The sequence below is a fragment of the Diabrotica virgifera genome, chromosome 2 (genome assembly GCF_917563875.1).
Source record: "Diabrotica virgifera virgifera chromosome 2, PGI_DIABVI_V3a".
NCBI classification, from domain to species: domain Eukaryota; kingdom Metazoa; phylum Arthropoda; class Insecta; order Coleoptera; family Chrysomelidae; genus Diabrotica; species Diabrotica virgifera.
Genome location: NC_065444.1, coordinates 79,546,918 through 79,563,694, shown reverse-complemented (window position 1 = coordinate 79,563,694; position 16,777 = coordinate 79,546,918). Strand labels below are relative to the sequence as shown.

General features: G+C 36.3%; 1 protein-coding gene across 1 annotated transcript; it reads right to left on the bottom strand.

Annotated features, from left to right (window-relative positions):
* Window positions 1-2,000: 2,000 nt before the first annotated feature.
* Window positions 2,001-16,665, bottom strand: LOC114331605 (zinc finger protein 501-like). Its single transcript, XM_028281213.2, has 2 exons — window positions 16,252-16,665; window positions 2,001-8,599 (listed from the first exon to the last, which is right to left on the bottom strand). Exons 1-2 carry the CDS (start codon window positions 16,502-16,504, stop codon window positions 7,476-7,478), a joined length of 1,377 nt encoding a protein of 458 aa, XP_028137014.2. The 5' UTR covers window positions 16,505-16,665; the 3' UTR covers window positions 2,001-7,475.
* Window positions 16,666-16,777: the final 112 nt, after the last annotated feature.

Sequence of the window (16,777 nt, the reverse complement as noted above, 5' to 3'; positions counted from 1 at the left end):
GTACAGAAAGAGTAACAAATCAAGAAGTTTTGCTGAAGATGGGGAAGGAATGCGAAGTCATAAAAACCATACAAACGAAAAAACTGGAGTATCTGGGCCACATATGAGAGGAGAAAAGTACTCTCTGCTAAGACTCATAATCCAAGGAAAAATCTCGGGAAAGAGAAATGTTGGACGTAGGATTTCCTGGTTGCGAAATTTATAATGGAGTGGTATGGGTGCAGTGCCAATTGAACAAGCAGGATTCAGGCCTCAACGAAGCACCACTGACCAAGTGCTCTCTATAACTACCTACATAGAGGCAGGTTACCAAAGAAAACTGAAGACGTCTGTGGCATTCATCGATTTATCGGCTGCATATGACACGGTTTGGAAAGATGGCCTCATCTATAAGCTCCTGAAAATAATCCCCTGCAAAGCAACCGCCCGACTCATAAATACTATGCTGAGCAGTAGAAACTTTCGTGTAACCATGGGAACTACAGTGAGCAAACAGAGCACGCTTAACAACGGCCTCCCCCAGGGCTCCGTACTTGCACCGCTGCTATTTAGTATGTATATAGCTGATATGCCCCCTACCAGATCTAAAAAATTTGGATATGCAGACGACTGGGCACTTGCAACTCAAAACTCCTTAATACAAAACTCCGAGGCAATCGTAACGGAAGATCTGGAACGCCTGGTTAAGTACTTTAAACAATGGAGACTTAAACCTAACCCCAAAAAAACCGAGGTTAGCTGTTTTCACCTGAACAACAATATGGCCCACACAAAACTTAAAGTGTACATTGATAACCAACTGCTCACGCACAACTATAATCCCAAGTACCTCGGCGTCACCCTGGACAGAACACTCTCCTTTAAGAAACATCTTGAGAACACCGCAGCAAAGCTGAGAACCCGTAACAACATCATACAGAAGCTTTGCGGGACTACATGGGGCTCAACAGCAAGTACACTTCGGTATTCAGCCCTTGGACTCGTATACTCCGCAGCTGAATACTGCTCCCCTGTTTGGCTGAACAGCGTTCACACAAAAATTATAGATACTCAGCTCAATGTCGCCATGCGTCTCATATCTGGAACGATCAAGTCTACACCTGTGGAGTGGCTTCCACTACTGAGCCACATACCTCCACCTAACCTTCGTCGTCAGCATGCTCTGCTTAGAGAATTCCAAAAGCTGCTTAACAACCCGCAGTTACCTATACACTCATATGTCGCCGACGCTAACTCACATCGATTGCGCTCCAGAAAACCTCCGACTAGAGATGCAATAAACTTGAGTTCCAACAATTTCCAAATGAACTCCCAGTGGATGAACATGCAGAGCGACAGACCGAACCTAATAATGAGAAACACACCATGCATCACAGAAACTCCACCAGGTTTTGACCTCCCCCGAAAATCATGGTCAACTCTTAACAGGATAAGAACGGGTCATGGAGTCTGCGCAGATTCCCTTTATAAATGGAAAATGAGAACCTCTGCTGAGTGCGACTGCGGCGCCGAGAAACAGACCATCCAGCATATGATTGCCGAATGCCCTCGGAGAAAGTATGATGGAGATCCTCTGGACTTCGCCTCTGCAACACCAGCGTCGATTGAATATATTAATGCATTAGATGTTAGACTATAACATATGTGCGATAATGTTGTGTATCAAATTGCCATACGCTAAATAAATAAAAATGGGTGCAGTTCAATACAGTTGTTCAGAGCTGCAGCCAACAAAGTTAAGATTGCTGTGATGGTAGCCAACCTCCGATAGGAGACGGTACTGCAAGAAGAAGAATATAACTATGCTATAGAACCGTAATCATAATATAATCATTATTGGGACATTGATTTTGACAGTTTTCTTATGGTGATATAATTGCCGTCTGTCGCTGCTATGCAATTACAAAATTGATGCAAAGATTGGAGATCATCTGCTACGTTTATCCATTCCTCTGAAGTTGAGGGAAATCGAAAAATCGCAATAAATGAAAAAAAGCAAATTTTATGGTATATATTTTTTATTTAGCGTATGGACTTTTACAGTACGATAAATACACAAATATATTATGGCAACACTAATAGAATGAATGAAACTAAATATTAAGGTCTAATTTACAGTCATGCAATTGCTTCTGGGGAACATTCCACAAAGTCTTGGAGGTTTCCACGGTAGACACGATTTGGGCAGTCTGACACACAATGGCTTATAGTCTGTCTAGAGCAGGGGTGGGCAAAAGCCGGACCGCGGGCCGGATCCGGCCCTTTTGCTTACTTTATCCGGCCCATTGAGAAATCCCGCAAGCAATTTGTTAAGAGCGTAGGCGCAATGCTTTTTAAAGGCATTCATTTTTTTCGAATCCTGAGAAAACTAATAAGTATTTTTGAAAAATTTAAACGCAGAATGAAATATTACATTATTACTGAGGGCCGAAAGTCCCTGAAAACTTCTATAATGTTTATCACAGAGGTGAAAAAAAAAGAGAAAATTTGGTATGATTTTTAATTTCAAATATATCATTCAAAAAAATTTTTGTTTAGTCTAAGGGACTTTGGGCTCTCGGTAATAATGTAATTTTTCAAAAATATTTATTAGTTTTCTCAGGATTCGAAAAAAAAATGAATGCATTTAAAAAGCATTGGTCCGAAATGTTGCGCCTACGCTCTCAATCTCTTTTATGCGATTTTGCTGAAATCAACAGTATTAGTGTTCGTATAAATAATGAATATCTATCTTCTGCTTTTCTTAAAAGCGTCTGTGTGTTTAACCCGGTCCATTTGCGATTATTTTTCGGCCAAGGTATTTGTCGTCTTCTAGGACCCCTTTTTCTTCGATTTTACCCTTCATAATCAGCTGCTGCAACAACTTACTTGCGTTATCATTTCTAAGTATGTGCCCTTTCTCATTGCTGTCTTTCTACTTTTAATGATGGTCAAAAGTTCTCTGTTCCTTTTCCATTCTGTGCAACACCATTTCGTTCGTAATATGATCGGTCCATGGTATTTTCAAAATTCCCCTAAAAAGCCACATGTCAAAAGCTTGCAGCTTTTTCATTAAGTCAGCATTAACAATCCAATAAAGAAGAATAGAGTGGACATAACATTTTTATTATTATCCCGGATTTCGGTTCCCAGTTTCCAGCTTCGTCCGTCGTTACATTCGTCAGGGTGAAGGTTCCTTTCCGACATTGCCTTCTGAATGCCGCCTAGCCAGGATTGTTTCGGCGTTCCTTTCTTCCTTCTTTTTCCTTGGCGTCCATTTTAAAATATGTTTTGGCAGCCTGTCGTCGTCCATTGACGTCGTACATGACAATACCAGATCAGTTGCCTCCTTTGAATTTCATCTATGATGGTTGACTTGACATAACATTTTACCATCCGATAACAGATTTGCAGATTGAGTCTTTGGTTCCTCAGAAATTTTCTCATCTTCAAAAAGGCTGCCCTTGATTACTCCATTCTTGATCAAATTTCTGAAGTTCATTTTTTATCTGGATTCTTGTTATGGCTTAATAATATAATGGACCATATTAAAAATTTCGTAATTTTACTGGGAACAAATTCTTCGCATGTACACACCAGAAAGACAATTTATTATTATTATTAACAGTCAAAAATGTCTTTCTCCAAATGCTTTAAAATGATACTTAACGTATTTTTGTCAAAAAAATTTCTTGGCCAGAGAAAAACCTCCACCAAAAACATTAGCGTACATACTGGGTATAGTCCTCCGGCCCGGGGACATTTTGAATATTTCATTTTGGCCCGCGCTTAAAAGTATTTGCCCACCCCTGGTCTAGAGTCTAGTCTAGATGATCCGCAATCGCACTGTGGACTTTCCGCACGACCCCATTTGAATAGCAAATCAACACATTTACCATGTCTCATGTATGTATGCGATTAATCCTCGTCCAGGTGGACCGGGGCAGATTTGATCCGATGAAACCTTGAATTGGGGTGGATATCTGAATATAATCTGCAATTAACCATTGCCTATGTATATCATAAGAATCAGCAATTTTTCGTGCAGATCTGATTTGAGGATTTCAAGATGTCAGTCGCTTGTGCTCTTTTGAGCTGTGTGGTATATCTGATGTATTGGTAATTGTACGTTGGCTACAATTTTCTGGTACTCTCTCACTAATGCTGCTCTACGGCGTAGATCTGGCGGAGCAATATTGCTCAAAGTAGTGAGCCATCTCACTGGGGTGGATGTTATTGTTCCAGTGATTATTCTCATGGTTTGATTAAGGGGGACATCGATTTTGTTTTTATGTGCACTATTTAGCCATACTGGTGTACAATATTCTGCCACTGAAAAAACCAAAGCTAGAGCAGAGGTCCGAAGTGTGTGTGCAGAAGTGCCTTAAGTTGTTCCAGCAAGTTTTGTTATTATAGATTCTTGTTCTCAGTTTACCGGCTGCGTTTGTAAGATGACTTTTGAAGGTGAGTGTTCTATCAAGTATGAGGCCTAGATATTTGGGGTTGTTGTTATATTTGATAGCTGTATCATTTAGAGTATCTCCAGTATGTAATCTCGTAAGTCGTTTCAAATGATTTGACCGAGAAAGCTGCTTAAATCAAATTTCACATATGTAAGGCTTTTCTCAAGTTTGCACACTCAAATGTTATTTCAAATTATTTGCTTGAATGAACTGATTTTTCTCCCAGATTAATACGAATGGTACTATCTAAACAAATCAGTACAAATTCTCGGAGAGAACATAGACAGGTTCACAGAAGCTCTGACTGAAGCATTGCGTTAAGAGCATCTGCACAGAGAATGGGACTAAATATAAATGTTCAAAAGACCAAATACATATATGTGTTGCACTAGGGCAAGCAACCCGACACCTACAAGAATAATAATTGACGACCTAGAACTCGAAGGTGTCGCCACGTTCATATAACTAAGCTCGCTGCTACCTAAAAATATCAATGTCAGTGAAGAAATTAAAAGAATAGTGCTCGTCAATAAGTGTAACTATGGCTCAAGAAAACAGATGGCCTTAAAACTACCTAGAAAAATTAAATTGACTATCTATAAAACACTAATGAGACCAGTGCTAACATATGGTTCAGAAACTTGGTCACTTACACAAAATGACCAAGAACTGCTCAAACGTTTCGAGCGAAAAATCGAAAAAAAGAAGAATATATGGAGGATAAACGAACAAGGTTTGTGGCGCAGTCGTTACAACTTTCAGTTTTATAGAAGTTTTGGAGAACCTTAAGGTGTAAAATTCGTTAAGGTAGCACGCCTTAAATTGATAGGGCATGTAATCAGGCGAGAGGAAGGTGCCATAGTCAGAAAAGTTTTTGACCGAAGAAGACCGATAGGACAACGAGAAAGAGGAAGACCGAGACTTAGGTACCAAGACAACTTGAACAATGATTTATAATCTACAGTATAATTCCGGCTTCGCATTAACCGGTCAACGGATTAACCGGCCTGTTTACAACAGCCGAACGCCAAGAAATTCACCGGCGCGGCGAGGCGATTCGGCTTCCCCGGACGGTAACCGACGGCAAACATGAAAGAGCAGTCAATCGACTTTAGTGTGTGGAGTGTGGACGTGTTTTCGCGACGTTCGATAAACTGTGTACTTGTCGTTTTGATCAGTTTGGTTTGTTTCTGCTGTGGGTACGCACGTACATAACATACTTTCCCAATGAGTGCAAAGCGTAAACGAATTGTGGTTTCGATGGAGACACGTTTAAAAGTGCTAAAGCGGATTGATAATGGTGAATCCGTGGCGAAAATATGTGCAGAATTTAATGTTGGAAAAAGCACTGTAAATGACTGGCGAAGAGATAGACGGTCCATTGAGGAGTTTTGCTCGAAAATGGAATCTGATAAAAATCTGGGTAGCCGTTGTACGAGAAAAAAATCGATTTGCGAGGTCGTCGATGAAGCTTTGTGGATCTGGTTTCTTCAGGAACGTCGAAGAGGTACACTGATTGGCGGCCCAATTTTGAAAGAAAAAGCTTTGGCTATCCACCAGAAGATTAATAATGGAGGCGAATTTGTGGCATGTGATGGTTGGCTTAATCGATGGAAGAAGCACACGGAATTCATTTCGCACACGTAAGTGGAGAAAAACTGTCTGATGATTCTTCTGGTGCGACAGAATTCAAGATTAAGTTTGGTGAAATGATTGAAACAGAGAAATTATCTCCAGAACCAGTTTATAATATGGACGAGACCGGGCTAAACATTAAAATGTTACCAGAAACAACTTTTCTAGGTAGTCATGAACAGTCTGCTTCTGGCTTTACAAAGAACAAAGAACGTACTACAGTGGCCGTTTGTTCGAATGCAACAGGGACTCACAAAATTCCTCTTTTCGTTATTGGCAAGTCTGCTAAACCACGGGCATTCAAAAACTTGAATCCATCTTCCCTTCCGGTCTATTATACGTCACAAAAATCAGCGTGGATGAATTCAGACTTGTTTAATTTAGAGTTTGTTCCAAAAGTTAAAAAACGTTTAAAAAGTGTAAACTTGCCTATCAAAGCAGTTCTAGTGGTAGACAATGCTCCAACCCATCCTCATGACTGCGATGTAGATGACATAAAATTAGTTTTTCTTCCTCCAAATGTGACAAGCTTAGTGCAACCGATGGACCAAGGAGTGATCGAAAGCTTAAAGAGACGATACAGGCGTAAACTTGTTTCTGAAATTCTGCAACATTCGGAGAGTGAAGACAAAAGTCTTTTAGAAGTCATCAAAAATATCAATATCAAGGACGTTATCTATATGTTAGCTACAGCATTTCAAGAAATGCCCTCTTCAACGTTTGTTAAATCTTGGAGAAAACTTTGGCCAGATGTTGAGAATCTAGTTGTGATCTCGAATATTGCAGGGACTGAAGAAGAAGAAAACAAATCCACTCTACAAGACCTTCAAAAGTTATCGGGTAACGAAGCATTACAGCCAGAAGATGTGGAAAATTGGATGATAAACTGTGATGATCAGCTTGAAAATGAATTTTTGAATGATAACGAAATTATAGATGTAGCAACCAAAGAACCAGAGGAATATGATGAGAGTAGTGAGGTTGAAGGAGAGGAAACGGTTTCTCACGAAGAAGCCAAAAATGCAATGGAAATTGCATTAAAATACATTGAGCAGCAACATGAGTCAACAGCATTAGATGTTTTGGTGATTAGAAAATGGAGGGATGTCGCATACAGAAATTCACTGAAGGTTAAAAAGCAGAAGAAAATTACGGACTTTTTTAAAAATAATTACTTTTTAAACTTGTACATATTTGTTGATGTATGTAGCACATTAATGTATGTAAATACATATGAAATATGTACATAAATATCTAAAAAATACTTCTTAATTTTTTTATATGTACATATGTATGCAAGTAAAGTACACTTCGGATTAACCGGCCAAAACGGCAACCGGCCAGGTATGAAGTCCCGAGGTGACCGGTTAAGAGGAATTGTACTGTATTGGAATTAGATCATGGAGAAGAGTTGCCTAAGACAGGGGCGAATGGAGGATTGTTCTGAAGAAGGCTTTGGCTCATAAAGAGCTGTGACACCACTGATGATGGTTTTTCTCCAGTGTGCAATCTCATATGACTTTTCTTGTGTTGATGTAATGAATTTCTGTGAGTAAACTGCCTAAAACAAATTTCACACTTGTAAGGCTTTTCTCCAGTGTGAATTTTTCTATGTGCATCCAAAGCAATTTTTTGTCTGAACTGCTTAAAACAAATTTCACACTTGTAAGGTTTTTCCCCAGTGTGCACTCTCAAATGTGTTTTCAAATTACTTGCTTTAATAAACTGTTTAAAACAAATTTCACACTTGTATGGTTTTTCACCAGTGTGAATTCTCATGTGTTCTTTTAATGAATGTCTTTGAGTAAACTGTCTACAACAAATTTCACACTTGTAAAATTGTTCTCCAATGTGCAATCTCGTATGACTTTTCAAGTTACCTGCTTTAGTAAACTGTTTAAAACAAATTTCGCACTTGTATGGTTTTTCTCCAGTGTGAATTCTTAAGTGTTCATTTAATGAAATTCTTTGAGTAAACTGCTTAAAACAAATTTCACACTTGTACGGTTTTTCTCCTATGTGCCGTCTTATATGTCGTTTTAAATAAGTTGAATCAGAAAACTGTCGAAAACAAATTTCACACTGGTAAGGTTTTTCTCCAGTGTGCACTCTTAAATGTGTTTTCAAACGACTTGCTGTAGTAAACTGCTTAAAACAAATTTCGCACTTGTATTGTTTTTCTCCAGCGTGAATTTGAATATGCGTATTTAAAGAAATTTTATGAGTGAACTGCTTCAAACATATTTCACACTTGTAAGGCGTTTCTCCAGTGTGCAATCTCAAATGTGTTTTCAAATGAACTTTCTGAGAAAACTGCTTAAAACAAATGTCACAATTGTACGGTCTATCTCCAGATTGAATTTTCATGTGTTGATTGAAATCATTTTTTGTAGCAAAATGCTTTGCAGATATTTCACAATTTACTGTTTTTTCTTGAGAAGGTCGGCCCGTAGTTTTTTCTTTATTGCATAAATGTAAGTCTATTGGTTTCGTAACTTCCAAAGTGTCATCTTGGGAAAAGCCTAAAATGAAAACAAAACTATATAAGAAAGAAGGTTAATGCATAAACTAAAGAAGAGAAATTAAAGTCTGTGGCTATTGTGAGATTTACTTAACCCTTTCAACTCGGGTGACCGTATGCACGTATGCACGTCCAAAGATGACTATTGGCCAGTGGCCACTTAAGTATTCAAAGGAAATATTACAGCGGAGCTGAAAGGGTTAACAAATAAAGTGCCACCATGTATAAAAAAAATTAGGCCCCAGGGGCCAAAAAATGTGGCCCAAGGGGCCTGAATTTTTTTTCTAAATATTGTTTTTTATAACATCTAAGAACACGTAAGTATAGGCCACTTTGGTGAAAAAAATATGTCTCCTTGGCAATATTAATTTTTTATTGTTAACGGGTATCCACTATGGTCAAAATTGATAAATGTTTACTGTGGGGTCATGGTCGACAAGCGGTATCCACCAATGATGTCAGATTATTCGAGTGTGTGACAACGCCGAAAAAATTAAAGTCCTACAGGTATATATGATATTTAAATAACGAAATTAATAAGTAATTAAAGCTAATTATCATTTCTTTTGTATGTTTTGTTTTAAAATAAATGTCTTATAAAAACGAATTTTGTTTCCGACTGACTTTGTTACCCGAGATTATCACACCGTTGCCAGTTAACTTTCAGTTGTGAAGTGTTGTAGGTATAAGTATTGACGATGTCTTATGAAAGAGAACAGGAGTGTCTCCATGATATGAGTTGCTTTCAGAAGAATCACATTTTTCGGCGAATTGTTCAGATGAACCCAGTAGCGAAGATGAATTATCCTTGATGGAGAAAGATGATGAAGAGGACAAGTCCAAAAACCCAAAACAGTAATAGAATACAACAAACATGTTTCAATTATGTAACAACAGTTTTGGAGTACCTCACATATTACCCATATGCGCACCAATGGTGAATATTAAATTCTTAATTGTATGTCAAAAAATATGCAATAACTACGTCATAAAACCCACCAAATTGCATTTGCATATATCTCAACCGGTGTTAAAGCAATGAATAAATCGTCAGCTTGTCAGAAAAATTTCAACACCCCCTATCTCGGAAAACGAAGCATTTGCGGACATACGTTTATAAAGCAAACTGTCATTATTCTTTCATGTAGAATAACCCCTTAAACTTTTTTTTGTATTTGCAGGCGTTTGCTTTCTGATCATCTGAAATACCAAAATATTACCAACAAATTGTTGGTAATAATTTATAATATTACGGTACACAATGAAACGCGTATCACTGTGTACCACATAGTACTGTTTCAGTGTGTACCAATAATCTAATCACACAATAAAATTTAAAACTTTGCTGCGCGAGTCGTTATCTGACAAATTGTGTTTTAGGTTATATTATTACATAGGTAAAATGCCATTTTAATAGTGAGAATGCTTGAAATCGGCTGTTAATAAATAAAAAAATAATCTCAACTACTGTTATTAAGTTACTACATAACTTTACAAAACATAAAGTCCAATTACTATTCGCAAAACTATTCCAAGCACGCAAACGCTCACAACGACATTCGACTCTACTGGGCAACTGTAGATTTTACAAATGCGCTTTACGAGGGCGCCAAATATAAAAATAAATTTCGGTGTTTCACTGTGTACCATGTATCACTGTGTACCACTTTCCCCTACTCATTCCTGGCCTTATCTTTTCCAGCTACTCCACTCAGCTAATGAATCATTCACATCTCAGCAATATACAATTCCTGTTCATGCCAATATCTTACTATCCAACATTCAGTACCATGCGCCCATAGATCATAGCTAGTCTTAATGCAGTCCTATAGAACTTACTTTTGAGTTTTATTGGTACCTTTCTTTCACACAGTACTCCACTTACCTCTTTCCATTTCATTTATTCAGCTCTAATTCTATTACTTTCATCTCAACATACTTTCCCATTGCTCAGTAATATCGATCATACATAAAACTATCATTTTGTGAGTTCTTGTCTATCAAAGCTAACTACTTTATGCGGATTTGGAATACCATTTTTAATTCTTTTTCTTCAAGCGCCTGTCTCCACTGCTCTAGTTTTCCTCCACTTCACTCTCAGACTTTCCTACAACCAAGGATCTCCCTTTGAAGTTCAGCTGTTATCTGATACAGCACGAATGAGAATAACTACAAGTTTAACACGGAACCCTAACGAAGCCCTGCTTTCACACAAAATTTTCCAGTTTCACCTGCATTCGCGCTAACTCTAATTGTTACCATCTCATATATGTCTTGCATCACTCTCACATATTCAGCCGGCACTGCTTTCCTACTTAGTACCAGTAGGTTTCTGGTATCTTTGCCATATGCCTTCTCAAGATTAATCAATACTATGTGTAAGTCTTTCTCTTTCACTCTATTTTTTTCATTAGCTGCCTTAAAATAAAAATTGCTGTTATGGGCCTGCCTTGCATAAATTTAAAATTACTTTTATTTCTAGAACCTTAGACTAAATTTTGTTAAGATTTCATCATAAATGTAAGTATGATAATATATTTTGAATTGTGTGCTAAGGCAAATGGACCCTCACCCACCAAAATTTATAAAAATCGTTTTAGCAGTTTCCGAGAAATTACAGTATGGCCAGACTTTTTCGCAACCCTTTATATATAATCCTATAAGAGATTTTACTATTTTACTAATCAAGTAAAATCTATAATAATGTTAAATCAACTAACATTCTTGTAAAGCCTAGACAACTATAATAAAAATTCAATACAGACACAAAAGAAAAAATACTTGCTAAATAAATATTCAAATTTAGTGTTTACAATGTTCTTCATGTTTTGTTGACAGTTTTCCTTCGCCTTGAGCTTTGCTACTTGAATAGCTCTCCTAATTCGTCTTAATTCGTCATGCAATTTTGTAACACTTTTGTCATCATCTAAATCTTTTATTTCATTTATTAAGTCTTCCACTTCATTTATTAAGTCTTCCATTTCATTTTTTAAGCTTTGTAATATAAGTAGTGATGTTAGAAGAGAATATTCTCGAGAACGAGAATATTCTCGGCCAGAAAATTCTCTCGAGAATATTCTCGGCAAAATTTTTCTATATTTTCAAAAACCGAAACAAAAATAAAAACTAGATACGAGTCAAATTATTATAATTTAAAAAATATGTAGGTATATTGTTTTTGTCAATCCACTAGCAAGGGTGTTGACAGTGTCAATATTTATTGTTTTGGTGCAATATTAACGTGCAAATATTTAGAAGGGTGTTCATTTAAGCAGAGAAGAACAAGTTGAGGAAACTGAGTTTGTAGATAATTTAGCAACTTTAAAATATGGTGATGAGTTGGCTGAAATAATGGCAGACTTGGCACTTTATCGGTCAAAGGAGGGATTTTTTGGAAAACCATACGTTGTAAAATCAATTGAAAAACTAGACTTAATCATATGGTGAAAAGGTACATGTTTCGGAACAAAATTAACTAAAATAGTAGTTGATATATTATTAAGCATGCTTTCATCCAGTGCAGTGACTGAAAGAAGTTTCAGTACTTATGGTTTTTTTTGTCCACTCCTCTAAAAGAAACCGGCTCACTGCTGAACGGGCTCATAAGGTAACTTTTATTGCTCACAATTTAAAATTGTTAGACGTAGACCAATCCATGACTGAGCTGGCCACTCGTGAAAAACAAAATCCCACAACTCATCAGTACATTGAAATGCAGATTGCAGATTACTAGGATGAGCTAATGATAGAAATAGATTCTGAATCTGAGGTCTCATCTTTTATCATACCACATCGATTATTTGCTATTAAAGGATGCTATTACCCCTTCGTGCCGGATCGTCATTGGGCAAGTCGGCTCCTATATACGGATTCGAGCGCTTACCGGGCGGCTTCGCGCGGTCTGTTAAAATACAGTACATATCACACTACAACTAATTAAAGTTAATGGAATAATAACACTAATTTTAGAAATAAAACTATTTTTATTAAATTTATTATTCTACATGTGTAAATTTATTATTCTTTATGTGAGTTAAATTAAATTTCATCCATAAAATGCCATTTTAAACAAAAATTATTAAAAAAAATAAATAAGATCATTCGGATGGAATTCCCCAGATTATTTTGTGCTTGATATCGCCCCAGTCTCCTAATCTGGGAAATTCCATCCGAATTATCTTGCATAGTAAGGTAAGTTGTAAACAGCAGCACAGTAACTTCACCTCCCACACAATCCCATCAGTCAAACATCCAAACAACCTTATCACTTTATCACCAATCAAATTAACTAAATCTAATCTCTTTCTGGACATCGCCCACCTTTGGGCGTGGTTTTCCCACTTTTAGATTTGAATAAGGTAATTCGGACAGAAAAAAAATACCTGAAATATGATTCAGATGGTGGCCCGCCGTATATGGCGAACGAAAACTCATGATGCACCTGTGTGCATCACCGTACTGAGCAGACAGTCAAGCATGATGCACACGGGTGCATCACCGTACCGAAGGGGTTAAGAAGAAAATTTCATTTTTTTATCAAAGAAATTTTGTGTTTTCTATTGTTTTTGTATTTTTTTATATACAAAGAACACTGTTGTTTCGTCTCATAATTTTGTATATAAGATCATGATTTTTAAAACCCTATTTTTCATCTTCAACAATATTCTTAAGTGCGTCATGGGGTTCATTCTCAGAAAATTCTCCATATCGAGAATATTCTCCGATTTTTCATTCTCTAGAATTTTCCAACACTAAATATAAGACTTCAATTGGTTTTTCCTGGGTCACATTTGTCTGTTCTAGATTCTCTCTGACAAATTCATTAATTTCCTCCTCATGCCTTGATTTGATAATTGAAGTTTCTCCCAAACACCTTGCAGCGTCATCTAAAACAGAGTTAGTCATCTAAAACAAAGGCCCAAAGGCGCCAAAACATAAACATCAAACACTGCCAAAAGACAAATGACAGATGACGACCAATCACAGCAAATATCTGTGTGGACGTTAGTGTAGTCTCTTAACCTAATGCTCTCTCATTTGGCATCAGTAATTGTTACCACACCTAGACTTTCCCTAATATACTCATTTTTAATTTTATCCTTTTTTGTCACCCCTCTCATCCATCTAAGCATTCTCATTTCTGACACATGCATTCCTTGTTTTGCTTTCTTTTTTACTGCCCAACATTCAGTTCCATACATCTTAGCCCGTCTTATGGCTGTTTTATAGAATTTTCCCTTCAGTTTCATTGGAATTTTTCTGTCACACCATTCCTTCCACTTCATTCATCCAGCCTTAATTCTACTGCATGCATCTCCACCTATTTCACCATTACTCTGTATTACCGATCCTAGGTACTTAAAATTATTGCTTTTCGCCGTCCAAAGATACCATTTTATTTGTAGTAACTCCGTCTTTAAATGAAGATTCCAAATACTCTGTTTTCGTCCTACTAAGTTTTAAACCTTTTTCCTCAAGAGTTTGTCTCCACTGTTCCAGTTTGTGTTATATTTCTTTCACTATTTCCTACTAAAACTACATCATCAGCATACATTAACCTTTTAACGTGGCCAAACTGTGTACACTGGAGATAATTGGAGCTTTATGTTGCTATAATTTTGAAATTGAAAATAACAATTTGAAAATAAGAATGTGAAAGCAAACAAAAAACAAATGTTTTGTTGATATTTACCATTTACATGGGATTACCATATAACACTTACTTATATAATACACGCTATGTCGCTCACAAGTATGCCATCTGCACAGAACGTGTTAAGTATTCATAAATATGCAGATTCATATTTTGATTCGCTCATTTTTCAATAAATATATTATATGTACATTATATAACATCTGTTTATAGCATCCTGAGCCTTCAGTTTCCTATTTTCCAGCCGCATTGATCTGTCCAATCTCCTGGTCGTAGATCTCTCTCAAAGATTCTACTTATCCAGTAGTTTTCGGTCTGCCACTTTTCCTTCTTTCCGGAGGTTGCCATTCCGTTATCAGCTGACAGGGAGTCAATGTTCCTCCATTACCATACCAACAAAGTTGTTTTTGTTGGACTTCTTCTATTATGTTTGTTTTCTTATCCCTTTCAGGCCTGAATTTTTTTTGAGTGAAAATGAAGTTTCCCTTTGAATAAATACGATATACAGTATCTAAAAAAGGTGTAAAAAATGCAGAAAAAAAATTCATTGTTTGAATCTGTCACAAATGACATGTCACGTTCGTGCGCTTTGGGCTTATGTTCTATGAATGCAGGATCGTAAGTGTATGAAAAAATTCATTTTTATTAAACGTAAAAAATTATATAAAAATTATAAAAATTATTTTTATAATTGTTTAATATGCTATTACATACTAACTAAAATAGAACAAACATTTTTTGCTGAAATGTCATGTCTTTGCATTGCCTCTTTGCTGAAGAAGAGCTCGTTGAAGGAACAGGTTCTTCATCCAATACAGGTTCTTCATCTAATACAGTTTCTTCAATATCCTTGTCATCGGTGTTATTTTTAAACATTTGAATGTCAAAAGCAACATCATTTTCGCCATCTAAATCTTCGGACTAGTTACCATCATTTAACACCTCTAGAGCCAAATCGTGGGTGAGCGGCACACCTGTAATAATTAGAAAAACTACTTTTATCATTACAATATAGAAAAATTAATAAAAAGTCAAACCAATAAATATTTAGTATTTTAATTTCCTGCTATTGAAAATTGAATGTGTGACGGCAACTCACTATCGTGATATTCAAACATTACGGGACAAGATCTCTACAAACAAACAAATAATTTCTTAAATCTTGTTTATTATCTTGAAGTTGAAACTTTATCTATACCACAACCCCGTTACAATAACATAAACACTTATAAAAAACAAGATATCTTTTACTTACCTTTACCGGTTTTGTCCTAAAAATACACAGCCTTCTTTATAGGGTATTCTATTGCAAACTAAGCGCGAATTCGTTAAATAATTTCAGTTACTCTGATAATACACTATAGACACAACATATTTATATCATCTTTCCTAGTAAAAATATGTTTATTTTGATATTGATACCCACATAAACATGAGCTCAAGATCGTTTCAGCCGGTCACGAAAGGGTTATTCATAATATCTCATACTCGTTCATTCGTTACATGTGAGATTCTGGAGATGCAGGCCAACCTTCGCCAGAAGTCCATCTCCAGTGCAAGCAAGTTCTGTTCTGTTCGCTTATTCAGTTGCCAGGTTTCACATCCACACAGTACCAAGCTTTGTAAACGGGATTAATATTGATATGACCCAAGATAGAATTGTACGGAGAAGTACAATTAGAGCAACCAACCCCTCATGGATAGGGCAAAGAGAATGATGTTGTATATAGTAGGAAAAATGAAAGATTATCCATCAACAAACATATAAAACACGCTGTATTTTCCAGTCAGTGTCACAAAAAAAATTGGCCAGCGCAAGTACATGTAATAATTATATAAACTGTTCTTATAATACTGGTACTGGTACTACTGGTTCATTACTTTCTGGAACATAGAAAATATGTGTTTAATATGATCGCTCATGTAATCTTCCATTTTTCCTATTACAAAAATAGGTTTAAAATAATATAAAAAAATAAAATAAATTTTTGTATTCTTACCCTTTTCCTTTGTTTGTTTTTCTTCAAATGGCAAAAGTTTATTTTCACCTTTGATTTTAGTCTTTAAGAAGCACTGATTTAAGTCAACTTCACTATCTGCGCTATCACTACAGGGCTCCTCTTTAATTTCATTTTTAAAGCTATCTACAAGAACATCATCGGGTTCATTAGAAAATATTTCTATTTTACAGGTGCCTTCGCCTTCACCAAATTCTTGTTTTACTTCCATTTTATTAAACCAGGTTTTATGCATAAAAACCTAAAAATTATTTGGTAAATTGGTAATATGTACCTACTATAAAAATAGTGATAGTGCAATGTCAAGATAATTTATAAAGATAAACTGGAACTGGACGAAGGGCAAGGGAATCAACATGTGATATGTGATCAAGACATCAAGATCAACAAAACGTTAACAAAACAAAAAACAATGACAATTGACAATGAACATCTTACCGAGGCTGTCGCCAACAACCGAACGTTAAGGCGAAATTACACGGTTCACTTTTGCCATTCAATTTGCATG